The 15,591-nt window shown below is 35.6% G+C and overlaps 1 protein-coding gene across 1 annotated transcript; it reads right to left on the reverse strand.

Moving 5' to 3' along the window:
• LOC149780096 (uncharacterized) lies at positions 1-14,243 on the reverse strand. Its single transcript, XM_089936327.1, has 3 exons — positions 14,078-14,243; positions 1,959-2,026; positions 1-1,185 (listed from the first exon to the last, which is right to left on the reverse strand). The coding sequence occupies exons 1-3, from the start codon at positions 14,196-14,198 to the stop codon at positions 913-915; spliced, it is 462 nt and encodes a 153-aa protein (XP_089792453.1). The 5' UTR covers positions 14,199-14,243; the 3' UTR covers positions 1-912.
• Between the last annotated feature and the right edge of the window lie 1,348 nt (positions 14,244-15,591).

A 15,591-nucleotide genomic window follows, 5' to 3' on the forward strand; every position in this document is an offset into this window, starting at 1 on the left:
TAGCTAAAACGATATTTGAAGACCGTAACTTAAAGAAACCAGTTAAAAATACAATTTTAATTTCAGACTTGAAATAAATCAAAATAGTGAAGCTTTTACTTAAATAAATCAAAAGTGTTAAACATACATTCGAAGTTCAAATTTCATTCAAATAATTAAAATATATATTCCCTTCTGGATGTATCTAATCAATTAAAAATGAAATGCACATCGAAAAAAAAATTATATTAGAAATCAGAGACGAAGACTTTTCAGTGCTTGTTTTGCCCATTTCATAGACAGTTAGAAACAAGCTACGGGGTCCATTGATACGACTACAAGCAAGACATGGATATGTATGTGTAAGCAAACTATAACGGAATTATCACTAAAAGACTTTCAGGTTCAAATAAGAAATATTTTGTGTGACATTTTCAATCACATCGCACATAAATAAAGTACCAGAGATTTCAAAGACAGTAATGTATTGATTTGCTTGAATAGGTTAATAACAAGAAAAGCCTATATCAAAATAAAAATGTAAGATAATTGATTTTAGTTTATGCTTTGAAATATGTTCTGAATACACAAGGTGAACATGTAGTTTGACCATCAACATATGTTAAGATGAATGGTTGCCCATGGGAAAAAAGAAACCGTAGAAATTAAAGGAAACCAAAATTGATCTCTCTCTGTGGAACGCAGTCTGATTAAAATCAGATCTCCACTGTCCTATGGGAGACTGAGCAGTATGGATGAAGAGCATCAACGAACGAAGGCTTAATAATAATGAAAGGGTAGGATATAATCTATTTCCGCTGTTCTTACTTCCATTTTATATCATTCAACTATATCAGGGAAAAACTCCGCTCAAACATGCCAAAGTTGTGACAGAGGTAAGTCTGTCAATCGCAATATTCCTGGCTTTTCCCGTCAAGTCGAGAAGGATACCTCTGATGTAATACTTCGCCATTGTGAACTATATTTGAAACAACTTCTATGCACATGGCACAATATGGTGGCGGAAGGAGACAAAGTCACAATCAGAACGGTCGGCCTTTCCTGTCGCAATATATGTGATGCACTCGGCCAGAGGCGAATCACCATGCCTATCACATTTATGTTGTATTCGTGTATTCCCACAACAATATCCGAGGTAAATTTCATCATGACGGAAGTGTCCGAGCTATGTTCTGATTGGCAACTCTGTACAAAACAAAGGTAGGTCAATAAATGCGGTCTGAAAACATAATATTCCGTATAATTAGTAAGATTACATATTATCGCTGTAATGATACTCTAGAACCAATCATAATAGACCAATTACATCTGTAATTAGGAAGATTAATTACAGTTTCCCATTCCATCGCTCATTATATTAAAGCTGGTCCCTTGCAGTAGCCATTGCAGACAGAAATTAGAAAACAAAAGACACATATTAAATAATTTTCCTCCGTATTTTATGGTAGAAAGACATTCACAAGTCTATTAAACGAAACACGCAAATATACATGACAAGAATGCTGAAATATTCATCCGCTTCGTTCAGCAATAGCTATATTATATAGTGGCTCACACCTAGCCGTCGATGGTATTGATCAACAGGGCATAGGAATATATAATTCGTTAAACTGTTATTGACATGTGTGGAGAGCACGCGATCCCTCGAGTTTCGTTTCACTAATGTTCGTGCTACCTACTTAGATTCCATCCTTTTATAAATATATCGAAAAGCAAGACTAGGTAATTGTATATACAACACATACCAAGTGTAAGAAGTTTCTTCTCTTTCTTCACCGTCCGATGAACAAATGTCTAGAGCAACGGACAACGGGCGTCACTTCATTGATGTAGTCGTTGTACTAGTAGTGGTACAATATTGCTGCTGTTTCTACTACTACTACTAAATACCACTTCTACAATTACATCAGCAATAATAATAATAATTATAATAATAATAATGGACATTTCAAAATTACCTGGCCAATCTCATTTCCTGTCATTCGAAAATAATTGATGGCATCTCGTCCACCCATGCTGCTACCTTCTGAAAAATGCAAACAAACCTGGGAATAGACAAATAATAAATAAATAAATAAATAAATAAATAAATAAATGTACTAAGAAGAAAAGATTATCAAAGAATGACAAGAAATATACTAAGAAAGATATTCTATGTATGAGAGCGTTTACGATTGTCCTGAGAGAGAGAGAGAGAGAGAGAGAGAGAGAGAGAGAGAGAGAGATTTGTATGAGCTCGAGTTCACCATAAACTCCCACGCCGAAACTCGGTTGATTCATATTCAAAACTGGGAATACATGCAGTTATGAAAAGCCAGTGTCAGTTGTGCACATTGTTTCAAGAACAACACGAATAAAGTTTTGTCATATCGAGAGAGAGAGAGAGAGAGAGAGAGAGAGAGAGAGCAGTTAGATGAAGCAAGAACTTCGTACAGTTTAAAAGATTTTTAATGTATCATGATACAAGTCCAAATTGTTATTTTAGTCTTATGATCTTGTATTCTAGCCTTGCATCATAAAGATAAAACTATAAGAAATTTGAATATGGATAAAAACAGTAATTTAAACTATCCCATTATTGACGCATAATGCCTAACTTTTTGCCTTCTATTATTATAAGTATTAGTAGTAGTAGTAGTAGTAGTAGTTGCTGTTGTTGTTGTAGTTGTTGCATTTGTTGTAGTTTTGTATCTAACGCCATTTCTCAGCGCAAGATATGCTATACACGGAGGCCGGTATAACTTTTTGCCTTCTATTATTATAATTAGTAGTAGTAGTAGTAGTAGTAGTAGTAGTTGCTGTTGTTGTTGTAGTTATTGCATTTGTTGTAGTTTTGTATCTAACGCCATTTCTCAGCGCAAGATATGCTATACACGGAGGCCGGTATAACTGGAGGAGAAAGAACCCGAGAAAACCCCTGTAAGAACCACAGACACAAGGGAAGCTACTTACACGCTTTCTCACATACCCACACTGGCCGATCCTGAGACATAAACCCACGCAGACAGATGTGAGATGGCAGTGATCGGTATAGGCAAGCGCTTTATACCACTTAGCTACGATGATTTGATTTGTTGTGGTTGAGGCTACGAACTGATCCCATATCATGTAATGGAGCAAAAAAAATCATCACTAAAGTCAGAAAAACAAACAGTGTAGAAATCAACTACATAAGTATAATCATGTTGTGAAAGAAGTTTGGCTTATTTTGACTTTATTAAGCCCTTACACGATAGAATAAATTGGCATGGTTACTCTAACCTTATCCTGTCCACCATGACAGACAACGCGAGACTCCCGCCGTGACCCCTTTTCTACGTAAGGCTTGCCAGAACATATTTTAGATATTCTACGCTATATTATTATCAATCAAGTGAGAATAATCGCTACTTGGTTGAATTTCAAAGTTGCCGATAAACCGTATTTACTTTTAATGCGCAGATTTCACTGGCCAACAAATTTTTACAAAAGTCATGTTACTGAAATAAAATTAGTCAATTCTTATCAATTTTTATGTGCTGAACACGAATATGACAGTCAAATTGCAAAATTGGCTCTAGTTTTTTTGTAATCTGCAAGAAATTAATGTTTACATAACGAAATGCATTCCAATAGTAAAAGGTCAACTGTAATAGCCTACCTATAAAAAATCAAGTCATTGACTACATCTTAGATTTCTTCGCCTGTCTCTTGTACAGCTGTTCGGGAGCATCTCTGAGGAGTGTCCAGCAGTAGTCAGCCAGCATTGTAGTGGACCATTTTCCCTGGTATCTTTGTTCCATTGTTGCGATATCTTGATGAAAACGTTCGCCGTGTTCATCACTAACAATACCACAGTTGCTAGGAAAGAAATCCAAATGGGAATGAAGGAAGTGAATCTTTAGAGACATATTGCAGCCAAGTTTCTTATACTTCATCAACATGTCTTCTACTAGTTCCTTATAGTTTTCTGCCCTAACATTTCCGAGGAAGTTTGTAGAAACTAGGCGAAAAGCATTCCATGCTTGTTTCGCGTCACCTTCCAGCAAGTTGTTGAACCGGTCATCTTTGAAAAGCTCTCGAATCTGAGGACCCACAAAAACTCCCTCTTTAATCTTTGCTTCGCTGAGTCGAGGGAATTTTTCATGCAGGTATCGGAATGCTGGCAAAGTCCGGTCAATGGCTTTCACGAAGTTCTTCATCAAACCTAGTTTGATGTGAAGGGGTGGTAGCAAGATTTTCTGAGCCTCAACCAGAGCTGGGTGTTGGATATTCTTCTCTCCAATGGCTACATTCTGCCTGTGAGTCCATTCCTTCCTCATGTAGTGCATTTCCCTTGCTCGGCTATCCCACTCGCATAAGAAACACATGTATTTTGTATATCCTTGCTGCAGTCCCATTAAAAGGGCAACTACCTTCAAATCACCACAGAGGTGCCAGCTGTACTTGTTATACTCAATGGAATTCAGTAGCTGCCTTAAGTTATCGTATGTCTCTTTCATGTGGACAGCATACGCTACTGGAATAGATGGAAGAATGTTTCCATTGTGCAAAAGCACAGCCTTGAGACTCAGTTTCGAAGAGTCCACAAATAGTCTCCATTCTTGTGGGTCATGAGTGATTTTTAAAGCATTCATGAGGCCCTCAATATCGAAACAGAATATCAGATTACTTTCCTTTCTGAAGAAAGGCTCCAATTGCTGGTGGCGCTTTCGATATGCAGTAATTGTGACATCTTCTTCTAGAAGATTCCATTGTTGGAGTCTTGATCCTAGCAATTCTGCCTTGTTCTTTGATAAGTCCAAATCACGAATCAGGTCATTTAGTTCTTCCTGTGTTATTCTGTGTGGGGTTGATGATGCACCACAGTGAAAATCTGGATCACTGCATGCTGATGGACCAGGAGAAGAACAGGTCGACTCACCTTTGTCTTCGTCAGATGAATCAAGAGAATATTCTGCTGGAGGTTCTGGAATAGGAAGTCCCTCACCATGTGGAACTGGTCTCAATGCAGACGGAATGTTTGGGTAGACTATTCTCGACTTCTTTCGCTTCGTTATTCCGCCGGAAAGAGGAGGAACCAAGCAGAAGTAACAGTCATTTAGGTGGTTGCTTGGCTCTCTCCACACCATTGGGACTGCAAACGGCATTGATGACCTTTTGCAATTCAACCACTGTGAAAGCTGTGTTGTACATGTAGCACAGCATATATGCGGAGCCCAAGGCTTGTCTTGGTCACCAACCTTGTATCCGAAGTAAAGATGATATGCCTTCTTCACTTGAGAATTGATACTTTTCTTCTGGTTGGCAAATGTCACTTCCCCACAAATATAGCAAAAATTGTCCGCGGTATTAACACACTTTCGAGGCATTACTGTTCTTTATTGTACGTAAATGGATAAAATAATAAGTTTTATGTAACAGTAGCTTGAACTGTCTCGCACAACGTCTAAAATATTTTAAATGCTGAACCTATCTGATTGGGCTTTATATAGTACACTGCTTACGTCAGCTTCAGCAGCCGCCTGGCATTAGTATAATAGGCCTACACATGTATAGTACACTGCTGACGTCAACTTACTTCAGCAGCCGCATGGCATTAGTATTGCATTGCATCAGAAAATGATGCAATCAACTGTGGATGATGTGAGCACGATGGTATTATGCAATGTTACATCATTATTCCGGATGTTGCTGCAGTCCTACTGGAGAAATTTACACAGTGAAACATAGAAAATGAGGTATATGAATATCTTCAAAACGAGAGCCAATACAAATTTTTCACGGTTATATTCGTGTTCGGCACACCAAAATACTACAGATTAGGGCCTTTTCAAGTCAGTAATGATTTCACTGTTGACCAGTGTTTTCTGACCCAAACGGCGCCAAATTTTTACTACGATTTGTTTACATTTCCAAATAAGGCGTCAATGTCCTAATATGGCACACCAACAAACGAGGCTGAGAACGGAAGTAATCATTATTTGAAATAACATGGCGGACGATCTAAACGAAAATATCGGCTGAAAAAAGTAAACGAGATTTTACAACTATTTCTACAATGATTTTCGATACTTCCGGTATTAAATAAGAGGACTACTCTATTTATTGAATTATATGCAATGAATGTGTTTAAAGTGTTATTATTAGGCTAAAAGAGCGCCGGGTGTGATTCACACCCGGCTTGCTCCATTAACACGTATATGCTCATGTTAGTACCCTATCCACGAGGTACGAGTAAGGGTACTAATATTAGTACTATATACCACTCTGCCACCCAAGACCCTAGAAGTAGTAGCAATAGTAGTAAGGCATGGTATTTCCGAATGTTATAGGTTGAAATTTAGTCATCAGAATAAAGACAGAGATGTTCCAAATTCCTTTTTTTCTAAGACGTCAAGGTCACGTTCATGTATCCAAAGAAAAACATGTTGTTGTTGTTGTTGTTGTTGTAGGGTTTAACGCCATTTTTCAGCACAAGATAGTCTATACATGGCGGCCAGTATAATTGGTGGAGGAAGAACCCTGGAAAACCCCGGGAAGAACCACCGACCCACGAGAAGCTACTGGCAGGCTTTCTCACGTACCCACGTTAGCCGAGCCTGAGACTCGAACTCACGCAGACAGAGGTGAGATGGCAGTGATCCGTAACGGTGAGCACTTTAGACCACTCGGCCACTCGGGGCCCCCAAAGAAAAACATATGTTGGGTCTAGTATGTACCATTTCGATTTAGTTGTGGAGAATTGTGAACCATTCGCGTCAATTCTGTCTCACTTGTTGGTAATTATACTAATCCTATTTCTATTATAATATTATTAAAGACACTAGAGCTTCTCAGAGACCTTTATTGTCAAGTACTTAGCCTCTTCCTGAGACGTCTTCTTCGAGTGAAAGTGCTTTTATTCAGGGAGTAGAATGCGGATTCGTTAATGTTCCTCTCCATTTTGTAAATTTATCATTAAACGTAGCACCAGGACCCGTGACAATCGGAATAGTATTGTATTTACCCATCAAGGGTATTCACTTATTACTAGGGAATGACGTAGCTGAAAAGTTGCGGTTAATTCATTTGTAACTGGTAAGCCTTTGTAGGGTCAAAGAGTTGATTATATTAAAATTTCAATATTTGCTTAATATCCAGCATGTGCAGTGCTAGAACTAAGCCAAAGAAAGCCGTTGAGAATGATGTTGTTCCCTTAGCTGACACATTTATAGGTCAGTCTTTACATGTGGTCACTTATGGATCAGTCAAGAGGTATTGATCACATTGGTGCTTTTTTGCAACTTATTCAGAGTAATAAAAGACAATCACTAGTTGTCTCAGAGGAACAAGCTATATAGATCTCATGTTTGTTTCAGAGAGCTATTAGCGAAACGGAAGCCACATAAGTACCAACTTGTTATTTTGTGCAAAATGGGGTCGTTATGAGGAAACTGAGGCACCCGATCTCAAATGGTTGTTCGTAAGTCATATCGAAAGAAAACGTTTAGTGTAGCCAATGAAACTCCGTTGTCTGGCCATTTAGGAGTCAGTAAGACTTATCACAAGATCATAAATCATTATTATTTTTATTTGATTCAGTTTCCCTATTTTAATAATAATATTTTAAGCATAGTGCCCTTTAGATTAATTCAGCTGATATTTTGAGCACAAGGGAACAGTCATATTAGTTAGCCATGTGCTTAGATCATGTTCAATTTTCACAAGTAGCATATCCAAAGAAATGTCAGCCACATTACATCAAAGTTGCACAGAGGTATGCCAAAATTCTCCCCACTGTAAATGTTTCAAATGCAAACAACTTCATCTTATATACATCAGTCTCTCAAAAGTACATAATAACTGATGAGCTCCCCCATAAGTAATTGTAACTCTAATATCGATGACATCATAATCTACAACCACAACAAGAAAGACCATATGGAAACCATCCCTAAGTTCTTTGATCAACTTAGAGAAGTAAAGTTGACAATAAGTTTAGATGGCGCTTCTTATGTTACGTGTTTAGGCTCGAATAAACAGTAACGCAAGAAAGAGTGTAAGCAACAAGCCTTGAAAATTTTTATAAATAATTTATTTCCCTGGATAAATGAAAAAAAAAATGAAAAAAATAAGAACTTATGATTTTCAGAATCAAATCCAAAAATAATCCAAGAATAATCTACGAATTAAATTTTGGAAGTCCTAATAATGAGATGTTTTAATGAAGTCAAGTTCGAGTCCTAACGAAGAATCCAAGATGGAAGGCGATGACGTATGCTGTATCCTGTACAGTGTTGTGGTCTATAGTTCCTTGTAGAAACGCAAAAAATAACACTCCATTGTTGGAAATCCGAATAAATATTTTAAGAAATGTCTTTGTTAAAGAATTCTGTATGAATATGCACACATATATTTCCAAGAAAAAAGAATGAATCCTTTTGAATCCAAATAATTCGAATAAACATTAAAATAACTCCAAACTGACACAACAAAATAACACCTTGACATCAAATGGTTTAAGCCCAGACTGACTAAATTCTCTATAAGGTGGCGCTCTACAGTTTCATATTTTGCATAGGGTTAAAATTTTAAAGAGAAAGATTTCCCCCGGGTTTCCTGACTGGTTATACTGGCGATTTAAAGAAGATCTTTTATATCTTAGGTATTGCTTAAAGAACCTTTAATTCCCTATATTTTGGTGTATGATTGATGGGTGTAATATGGGTTATAGAGTATACAGCTTGGTCTTACTCCAGATGTACAGCTTTCAAAACCTGCTAGCTCCGCTTGGTCATTTTCACTTCCTGGACTCCAGAGATAAAATGTAAAGAAAAGAGCTGATAATTTTTTTTATACATTTTATATATGTAGTAATTCATCCATTGCACTTTCAGAAGCTGGTATTGTCTTGTCTGGCAAAATTCATTTTCCCTATTTTAATAGGTGCTAAAGATAGTGTACGTTAGTCTAATTCAGGCTGATTTTTTTTAAAGCATAATGGAGCAGTCATTTTAGTTACCAGTGGGTTTAGATCATGTATACTTTTCATAAGTACAATATCCAAAGAAATGTCAGCCACATCACATCAAAGTAGCATTGAGGTATGCCAACATTCTATCCACTGTGCATGTTTCAATTGCAAACAACTTCACCTTACACATGTCACTGTCTCAAAAGTACATAATAACTGGTGAGCGCCCCCCTAAACATAGGTATAAAACCCGAATACTGCGCAAAACAGATGCTCGGATGAGGGTCACGTGATCATGGTTACATCAAGTACTCTCAACGTGGCGTGACAAAAAACAATCATTTTACTTTAAGAATAATTTTTTTTTTAAAAGTTGTTTACTTCACTGAAAACTATTTACAAGTAGAAGTTCGCGTATTCAATACAGCCTCAATCTCACCCTTATTATTCCCACAATAAAAAATAAGCAAATAAAAAGAACTTGCTCACGTGACTGTTACTAATTTTGAATTAAGGTCGGGAACTAGGTCAGCTTTAGGTGTTTACAAATGAACAGACAAGGTCAAACTATTTTCTGGAAAAGAAATTCAAAATCACGTAAACAAGATTATATTATAATAGCATCTAATAGAAGAAATAATTGAAAGTTAACAAACAAACAAAAAAATTAGAATAAATATAAATTAAATCAGATATACGTAACACGCTCTATAATTTCGTATTTTGTATAGGGTTAGATTTATAACGCAACAGAATTTCCCCAGTTTTCCTCAATGATTATACTAGCTATTTAAAAAAGACCTAGTAAGATATTGTTCAAAGAACTTAAAATTCCCTTTATTTTGGTGTGTGATTTATGTGTGTAGCATAGGTTATAGAATATACAGCTTGGCCTTTATTCAGATGTGCACCTTTCAAAAAACTGCAAGCTCTGCTGGGTCATTTTCACTTCTTGGACTTCAGAAGTAATTTCTAGAGAAAAGAGCTGATACCTTTTTTGGTATTATCATGTCTAGTAAAATTCATTTTCATTATTTTAGTAATTGCCAAAGACAGTGTACTTTTCACTAATTATGGCTGATCTTGTGTGCGCGAGGGAGCAATCATTTTAGTTAGCTGTGTGCTTAGATGATGTGCATTGCCATAAGTACAACATCGAAAGAAAGTTCAGCCACAGTACATGTAAGTGACATAGAGATATACCAATTTTCTCTACACTGGGCATGTTGCAAATGTAAACGACGTTACCTTACATCCGCCAGTCTGGCAGAAATTTACAATATCTGTAGAGCGCCCCCATATGTAAAAGTGACTTTTGCCGCTCTTGTGTTATATTTTTATGATATGTTGTGGGACATTGTCAAGTTAAACCTATTAAGCCTATCTCTGAATTCCCTGTGCCTATCAGTAAGAAGCAACAGATGCAGTTTTGGGGTATGGCTGGTATTTTAGAAAATTTTACTCTAATTTTGCATAATTGCTGAAACTCTGAAAATTTAGTGAGAAAGAAAACCAAGTGTCATTGGTCTGACACATATCAGGAGGCTTTTGATAACTTAAAAGCCATACTCATGAGTGAACCAGTTCTTTCCGCTCCAGATTTCAATCAAGCATTTAAAATATCTGTTAATGCTAGAGATATAAGGGTTGGTGAGTATTGATACAGGAAGATAACAATGGTGGGGATCATCCAGTGTGCTATTTATTTTTAAAAAAAAAACATTTAACGAGCACCAGAGAAATTATTCCACTATTGAGAAAGGTTATGTCTGGTTTTCACATGGCCTTGCAACACTTTGAAGTGTATGTTAGTTCAACTCCTTCTCCGATTGTTGTAGTTAGAGATCACAACCACATTACTTTCATTAATAAAATAAAAAACAAGACTCAAAGATTTGTAGGATAGGATTTAATGATGTTGCAGGTATAACATATTGATAGTAGGCACATCAAGGGAAAAGAAAATTGCAGACGCACTTTCATGTGTAAAAAATTACTATTTTGCATTATTCTAAATATATGTTGCATCATTTATGAGATGTTTTCCTTTTCAGTATTAATTATATGATTTTTTTAATATGCCCAAAGTAACGTTAATTGCATTAATCATTCTTTTTCATTGTGAGTGGAGGTGTTATGTATACTATATGTTTTATTATTCATGATTAGTAAGTGATTTTTATTTAATAATATTTTAAATACTGGCTTTATGAATGAATAGGTTTGTATTGTGTGATGAGTTATTAATGCGTATATCCATTTATAAATTCCAAGGTTGAACCAAGGCAAACATCACGTGATTTGAATGGAGGTCGTGGTTTTTTAAAAGGCTAGTATGGCCCAATTCTTGATTAGCTAGTATAATCCACATGACACTGTTTACGGTTTAGATTATGAATGTGAAACGCTGTCTAATGCTTATTGGTACCCTAACAGAATGATTACGTAGAATCAGGCATTCTTAATAGAACCACAAGTCTTAGAAGTTTTTCAGTTCTTTTGACAATAAATTATTTATTTAATTTAATAATTCGTTCAAAAACAATGCTAGAAATATTTCAGACTAATTCGAATAATAGCTGTCACGGAAATACTGTGAATTCATTTAAACATATCCTGGTATTGAATCATTGATTCATCTGTACAGTTGAGACATTACTACACTACATAACACCATTTTGGAATATCTTTGGATCTCATTCGGATTACTCAATAGTTTTGGAATTAATAGAACATTTAGGACCTCAGGAGTTCATTCTCCATACTGTAAGTTATGTTAAATTCTTTCACTTTGCATTTTAGAGAAATAAATAATAATTTAAATGTTACAAAAACTTGGTTTTCGCTTTTTCTTGTTGTTTATTTTAAGACAAAATAGTCCTAACACAACAAATAATGTATGTATGTATGTATGTATGTATGTATGCATGCGTGTGTGTGTGTGCGTGTGTGTGTATGTATGTGTGTATGTATGTATATTGGTGCGTGCGTGCGTGCGTGAGTGCATGCGTGTATGTATGCATGTAAGTATGCATGTTTATTTGTGCATATGTATGTATGTGAGCATTCATGCATGTATGCATGTATGTATGAATGTATAAATGTATGTATGTATGTATGTATGTATGTTTGTATGTATGTATGTATGAATGCATGTATGTATGTATGTATGTATGTATGTATGTATGCATGCATGCACGTATATATTATACCACATACATTAAAAATAACATGGCATTTAAAGTGTTGGTATAATGCACATTGATGTACCAGTACTATTTGTACATCAAATTGTGATCCACCCATGGCACAATTATACGAATATATAAACATTCTTTCAACTGCAAGCCTATTCATCAATGATGAATTTCTACTCATTCATTGATCAAAAATGACATATCAAAATAACGATAAAAAGTATTAATAGTCCCTATTTTCTGAATTAAATCAAAACGGTACACAGTTTCATCGGAATTCTTTTTTTTCTTCCCATTCCACCTCTCCCATCTCGTGCGAAGCAAAAAGTTGGAGTGAGAGAAAAACATTGCGCTGGACGAAAACATTCAAACTGAACTTGTACCAAGTAACCTGCAGTAATCTGGTTCGTCGGAAGAGGCCGTCCATTTAGTACGTACGCATAGGGGAAGGGGGGTTATCCGAATGCACACGCTTGCGCATGGGGGGGGGGGAGTCAGCTGATAATGTACACATAGGGAACGGGGTGGGGTGGGGTGGTGAAAGTTCAATAATAATTTGACTAAAACATAACCTGTTCGAATGGGTTCAGTCGGCGTTTGAATTTTAGTTGACACTAGCCACACTTTTTAAAGTTACGCAGCTTATTTCTTTGATGCGGCCAGACATTTGACGTTGGTGGACTATCTGTTTTATTAAGCACGTTAATAGTATTAATCCTTGATCGCTTGTACGTGGATTAAATATAATCCGTGCTATAGAATGGGGGGGGGGCGTCAGGCGTACATACGCAGGTTTGAGGTGTAAAAAAGTACGCATGTGTACAGGGAGGCGGAGGGGTCAAGCTTTGCCAGATTTTTGCATATGTACTAAATGGATTTTCGCTTGTGTGATAAGGCGATGTCTCTGGACCTATGAATGATCGTCAAGTTTAGTCAAACCGTCCAAAGGGGGGTTGGAGAATTGCATAGTCTTTAGAAATGTTAATTAATGTAGAATAATGACTTAGGTGAACTGTAAATATATTAAAATAGTTTAATTACCACTTTTTGGTTCGTCATTTCGCTTAATTTCTATTCCACGCTAACTTTCATACCCTAGTACGTGAATACCTGACAGTTTAAATCTGAGTGTTTCTTGTATTGATTTAATAAATGTGAATAAAAATAGAAACTAAAAAGAAAACGACCAACGTATCAATTTGCATATTTGATTGTGAATAACAACAAAAGGCGTATAACTACATTTTATAGCGGACACACTCGTAGGGATGTGAGGAGTTCATTCACTCAGTCGATACACGGTTGTCCTGAGCATATCGTAACACCATTCAAAGTGCAACTATATGTATTTGTATGTGACATAAATAAAATATATGTATAGTATGCACGCTGCAGCCTCATTTCCTTTTAATGACAAATGAATACATCTCGTAGTATTTCATTGATACAGCGTAAATACTATATATATATATATATATATATATATATATATATATATATATATATATATATATATATATATATATATATATATTGCATATATTACATGCTTTGTGTGTTGTGTATTTATTAATGTCGCTTTATTGTTGCTGTAACTAATATTTAATTATGAAAATAAATGAATGCAATCTCTTTAGAAGAGGAAATAAAGAACGTCAGTTAAACATATATCCATCCATCCTTCAATCAGTCCTTACAAAGCGACAGCCAAATAGAAGCAAGGGAAATGGATAAAGGATTAATTAATTAGAGATGGAAAAAAAACAGGAAATAAACAATAAATAACATGAAATGTTATATTTTAAAATTCATTCAATCATTTTATTAATTCATGAGAGAGAGAGGGGGGTGCTGATTTTTAAGAATATATTTTTGTTTTTCTTCAAGGTCATGATTTGGTAATCAGAAAGTAGGCTTTTCTGAATGAGTAAACAATGGTACTTACCTATGTTTCCTTCTGTTAGAATTAGCAACACTAGAGGAGTGCTTAGAAGTCCATAAATTAGTATTCGTAATTTAGTGAAGCGATACAACTTTGCTGGAATTCGTACTAGCAAAGACACCATGATTTTGCACAACGGATTCAAATATTAGGCCTACTGAAGCGTTCGTCTCGTGCGCATCGAATGAGTTATTCTCCACTGAACTGCTACTTTCATCTAACAATTTTCGTTCTTCTTTTATGACTGTATATAACTTAGCTTGATTAATTCAAACTAAAAACTCTCTAACGTAAACGATTGGTCGATTTTATCATTTAACAGTATCTGGCATGTGCATAATATTCACACACTGATAGCACGTCAGAGAGGTAGATTCAAGATGCATACAAATCAGTCCCATTAGATCATAGCTAGATTGGTTGATATCTTTTTCTCTGCAACAAAATTAAATAACGACGTCGGGCAACATTAAGTACTTTTTGAGAATGATATTTTCCACTCTCGTCAGCGAGATGCAATTTTTCACCCCACCCACCCACCCCCAAAAAATTGTTAAATAAATTCGAGCTAGCAAATGAAAAAGAAATAAAGCGGGCAGCATCAAAATTCGACTGACTATACACTTTTTTCTTTGGTAATTTGTGGCATAGACAGACGAACGCACGTGCTTTATTCAGCTAATTGGAGGGCTGATAAATCGTTGTTCAGGGAATTAGAGTTCGTAGATGATATAAAGCCTACATGTTTTAGAAACAATATTACGGCTAAAATGTCGACTCAATTCAAAATTATTGCGTATGATTGGTTTATATCCCAGACGGACCAATCACAAATCTTTGTTGGGCACGAGACTGTATTTATAACCTCCGTGTTATTATAACATAACTAATATATGTTGCGTATAATACACGTTATTTATATTGAGTCAGTGTTATATGCACTCGTACATATAAGACACTCGCACGGCGACCTAAAATGAAATCTCATCTATCTACAGTCATTCCGGATTCCTGCCAAATAAATCAAGGTATATATGATTAAATATAAAAAAATTACGAATATACACCAAGCATAATGGAAAGTACTCTCCCTGGATTCGACAGGAGAATGCTTGATAATACTAGACAGAACTAATATTTAAAATACAAATAATACTATCATACAGGTTATATAATTTTTAATTCGTACTCTGTGGAGATTCAAACCAGTGATAGGACTTTCACACCTGTTTGAAATTGGTGAAAGATAATATACGAGATCAAACGTATCTGACATGAATTTCAAGTATGTTGTGACTCATTCTTAGATCTTACAGTTAGCTGGTGTTATGCGAGGAGCTGTGTGCTGCTTTTTCTAAATTACTTTCTTCCTCACGGCAAATTATGCAATTTAAAGTTTCATTTGTTGCATATCTTTTAATCTGCGTTGTTGAATATTTAATGAAAATAATGTGCGTGGTTTTATTTATCCTGAATTTTATATTAAAATGCGTATTACATATGGTAATTACATTTAC

Source organism: Sinohyriopsis cumingii, chromosome 16 (genome assembly GCF_028554795.1).
Source record: "Sinohyriopsis cumingii isolate HCF-2022 chromosome 16, ASM2855479v2, whole genome shotgun sequence".
In the NCBI taxonomy this organism is placed as follows: domain Eukaryota; kingdom Metazoa; phylum Mollusca; class Bivalvia; order Unionida; family Unionidae; genus Sinohyriopsis; species Sinohyriopsis cumingii.

Bases quoted from the DNA above. Each gene is read 5' to 3' on its own strand.
- LOC149780096 (XM_089936327.1), bottom strand. From the start codon at position 14,198: ATGGTGTCTTTGCTAGTACGAATTCCAGCAAAGTTGTATCGCTTCACT. The intron at 2,027-14,077 runs GTAAGTACCATT...TGCATTTTTCAG, and splicing joins TCTAACAGAAGGAAACATAG to AAGGTAGCAGCATGGGTGGA. The intron at 1,186-1,958 runs GTAATTTTGAAA...TGTTTTGTACAG, and splicing joins CAGGAAATGAGATTGGCCAG to AGTTGCCAATCAGAACATAG.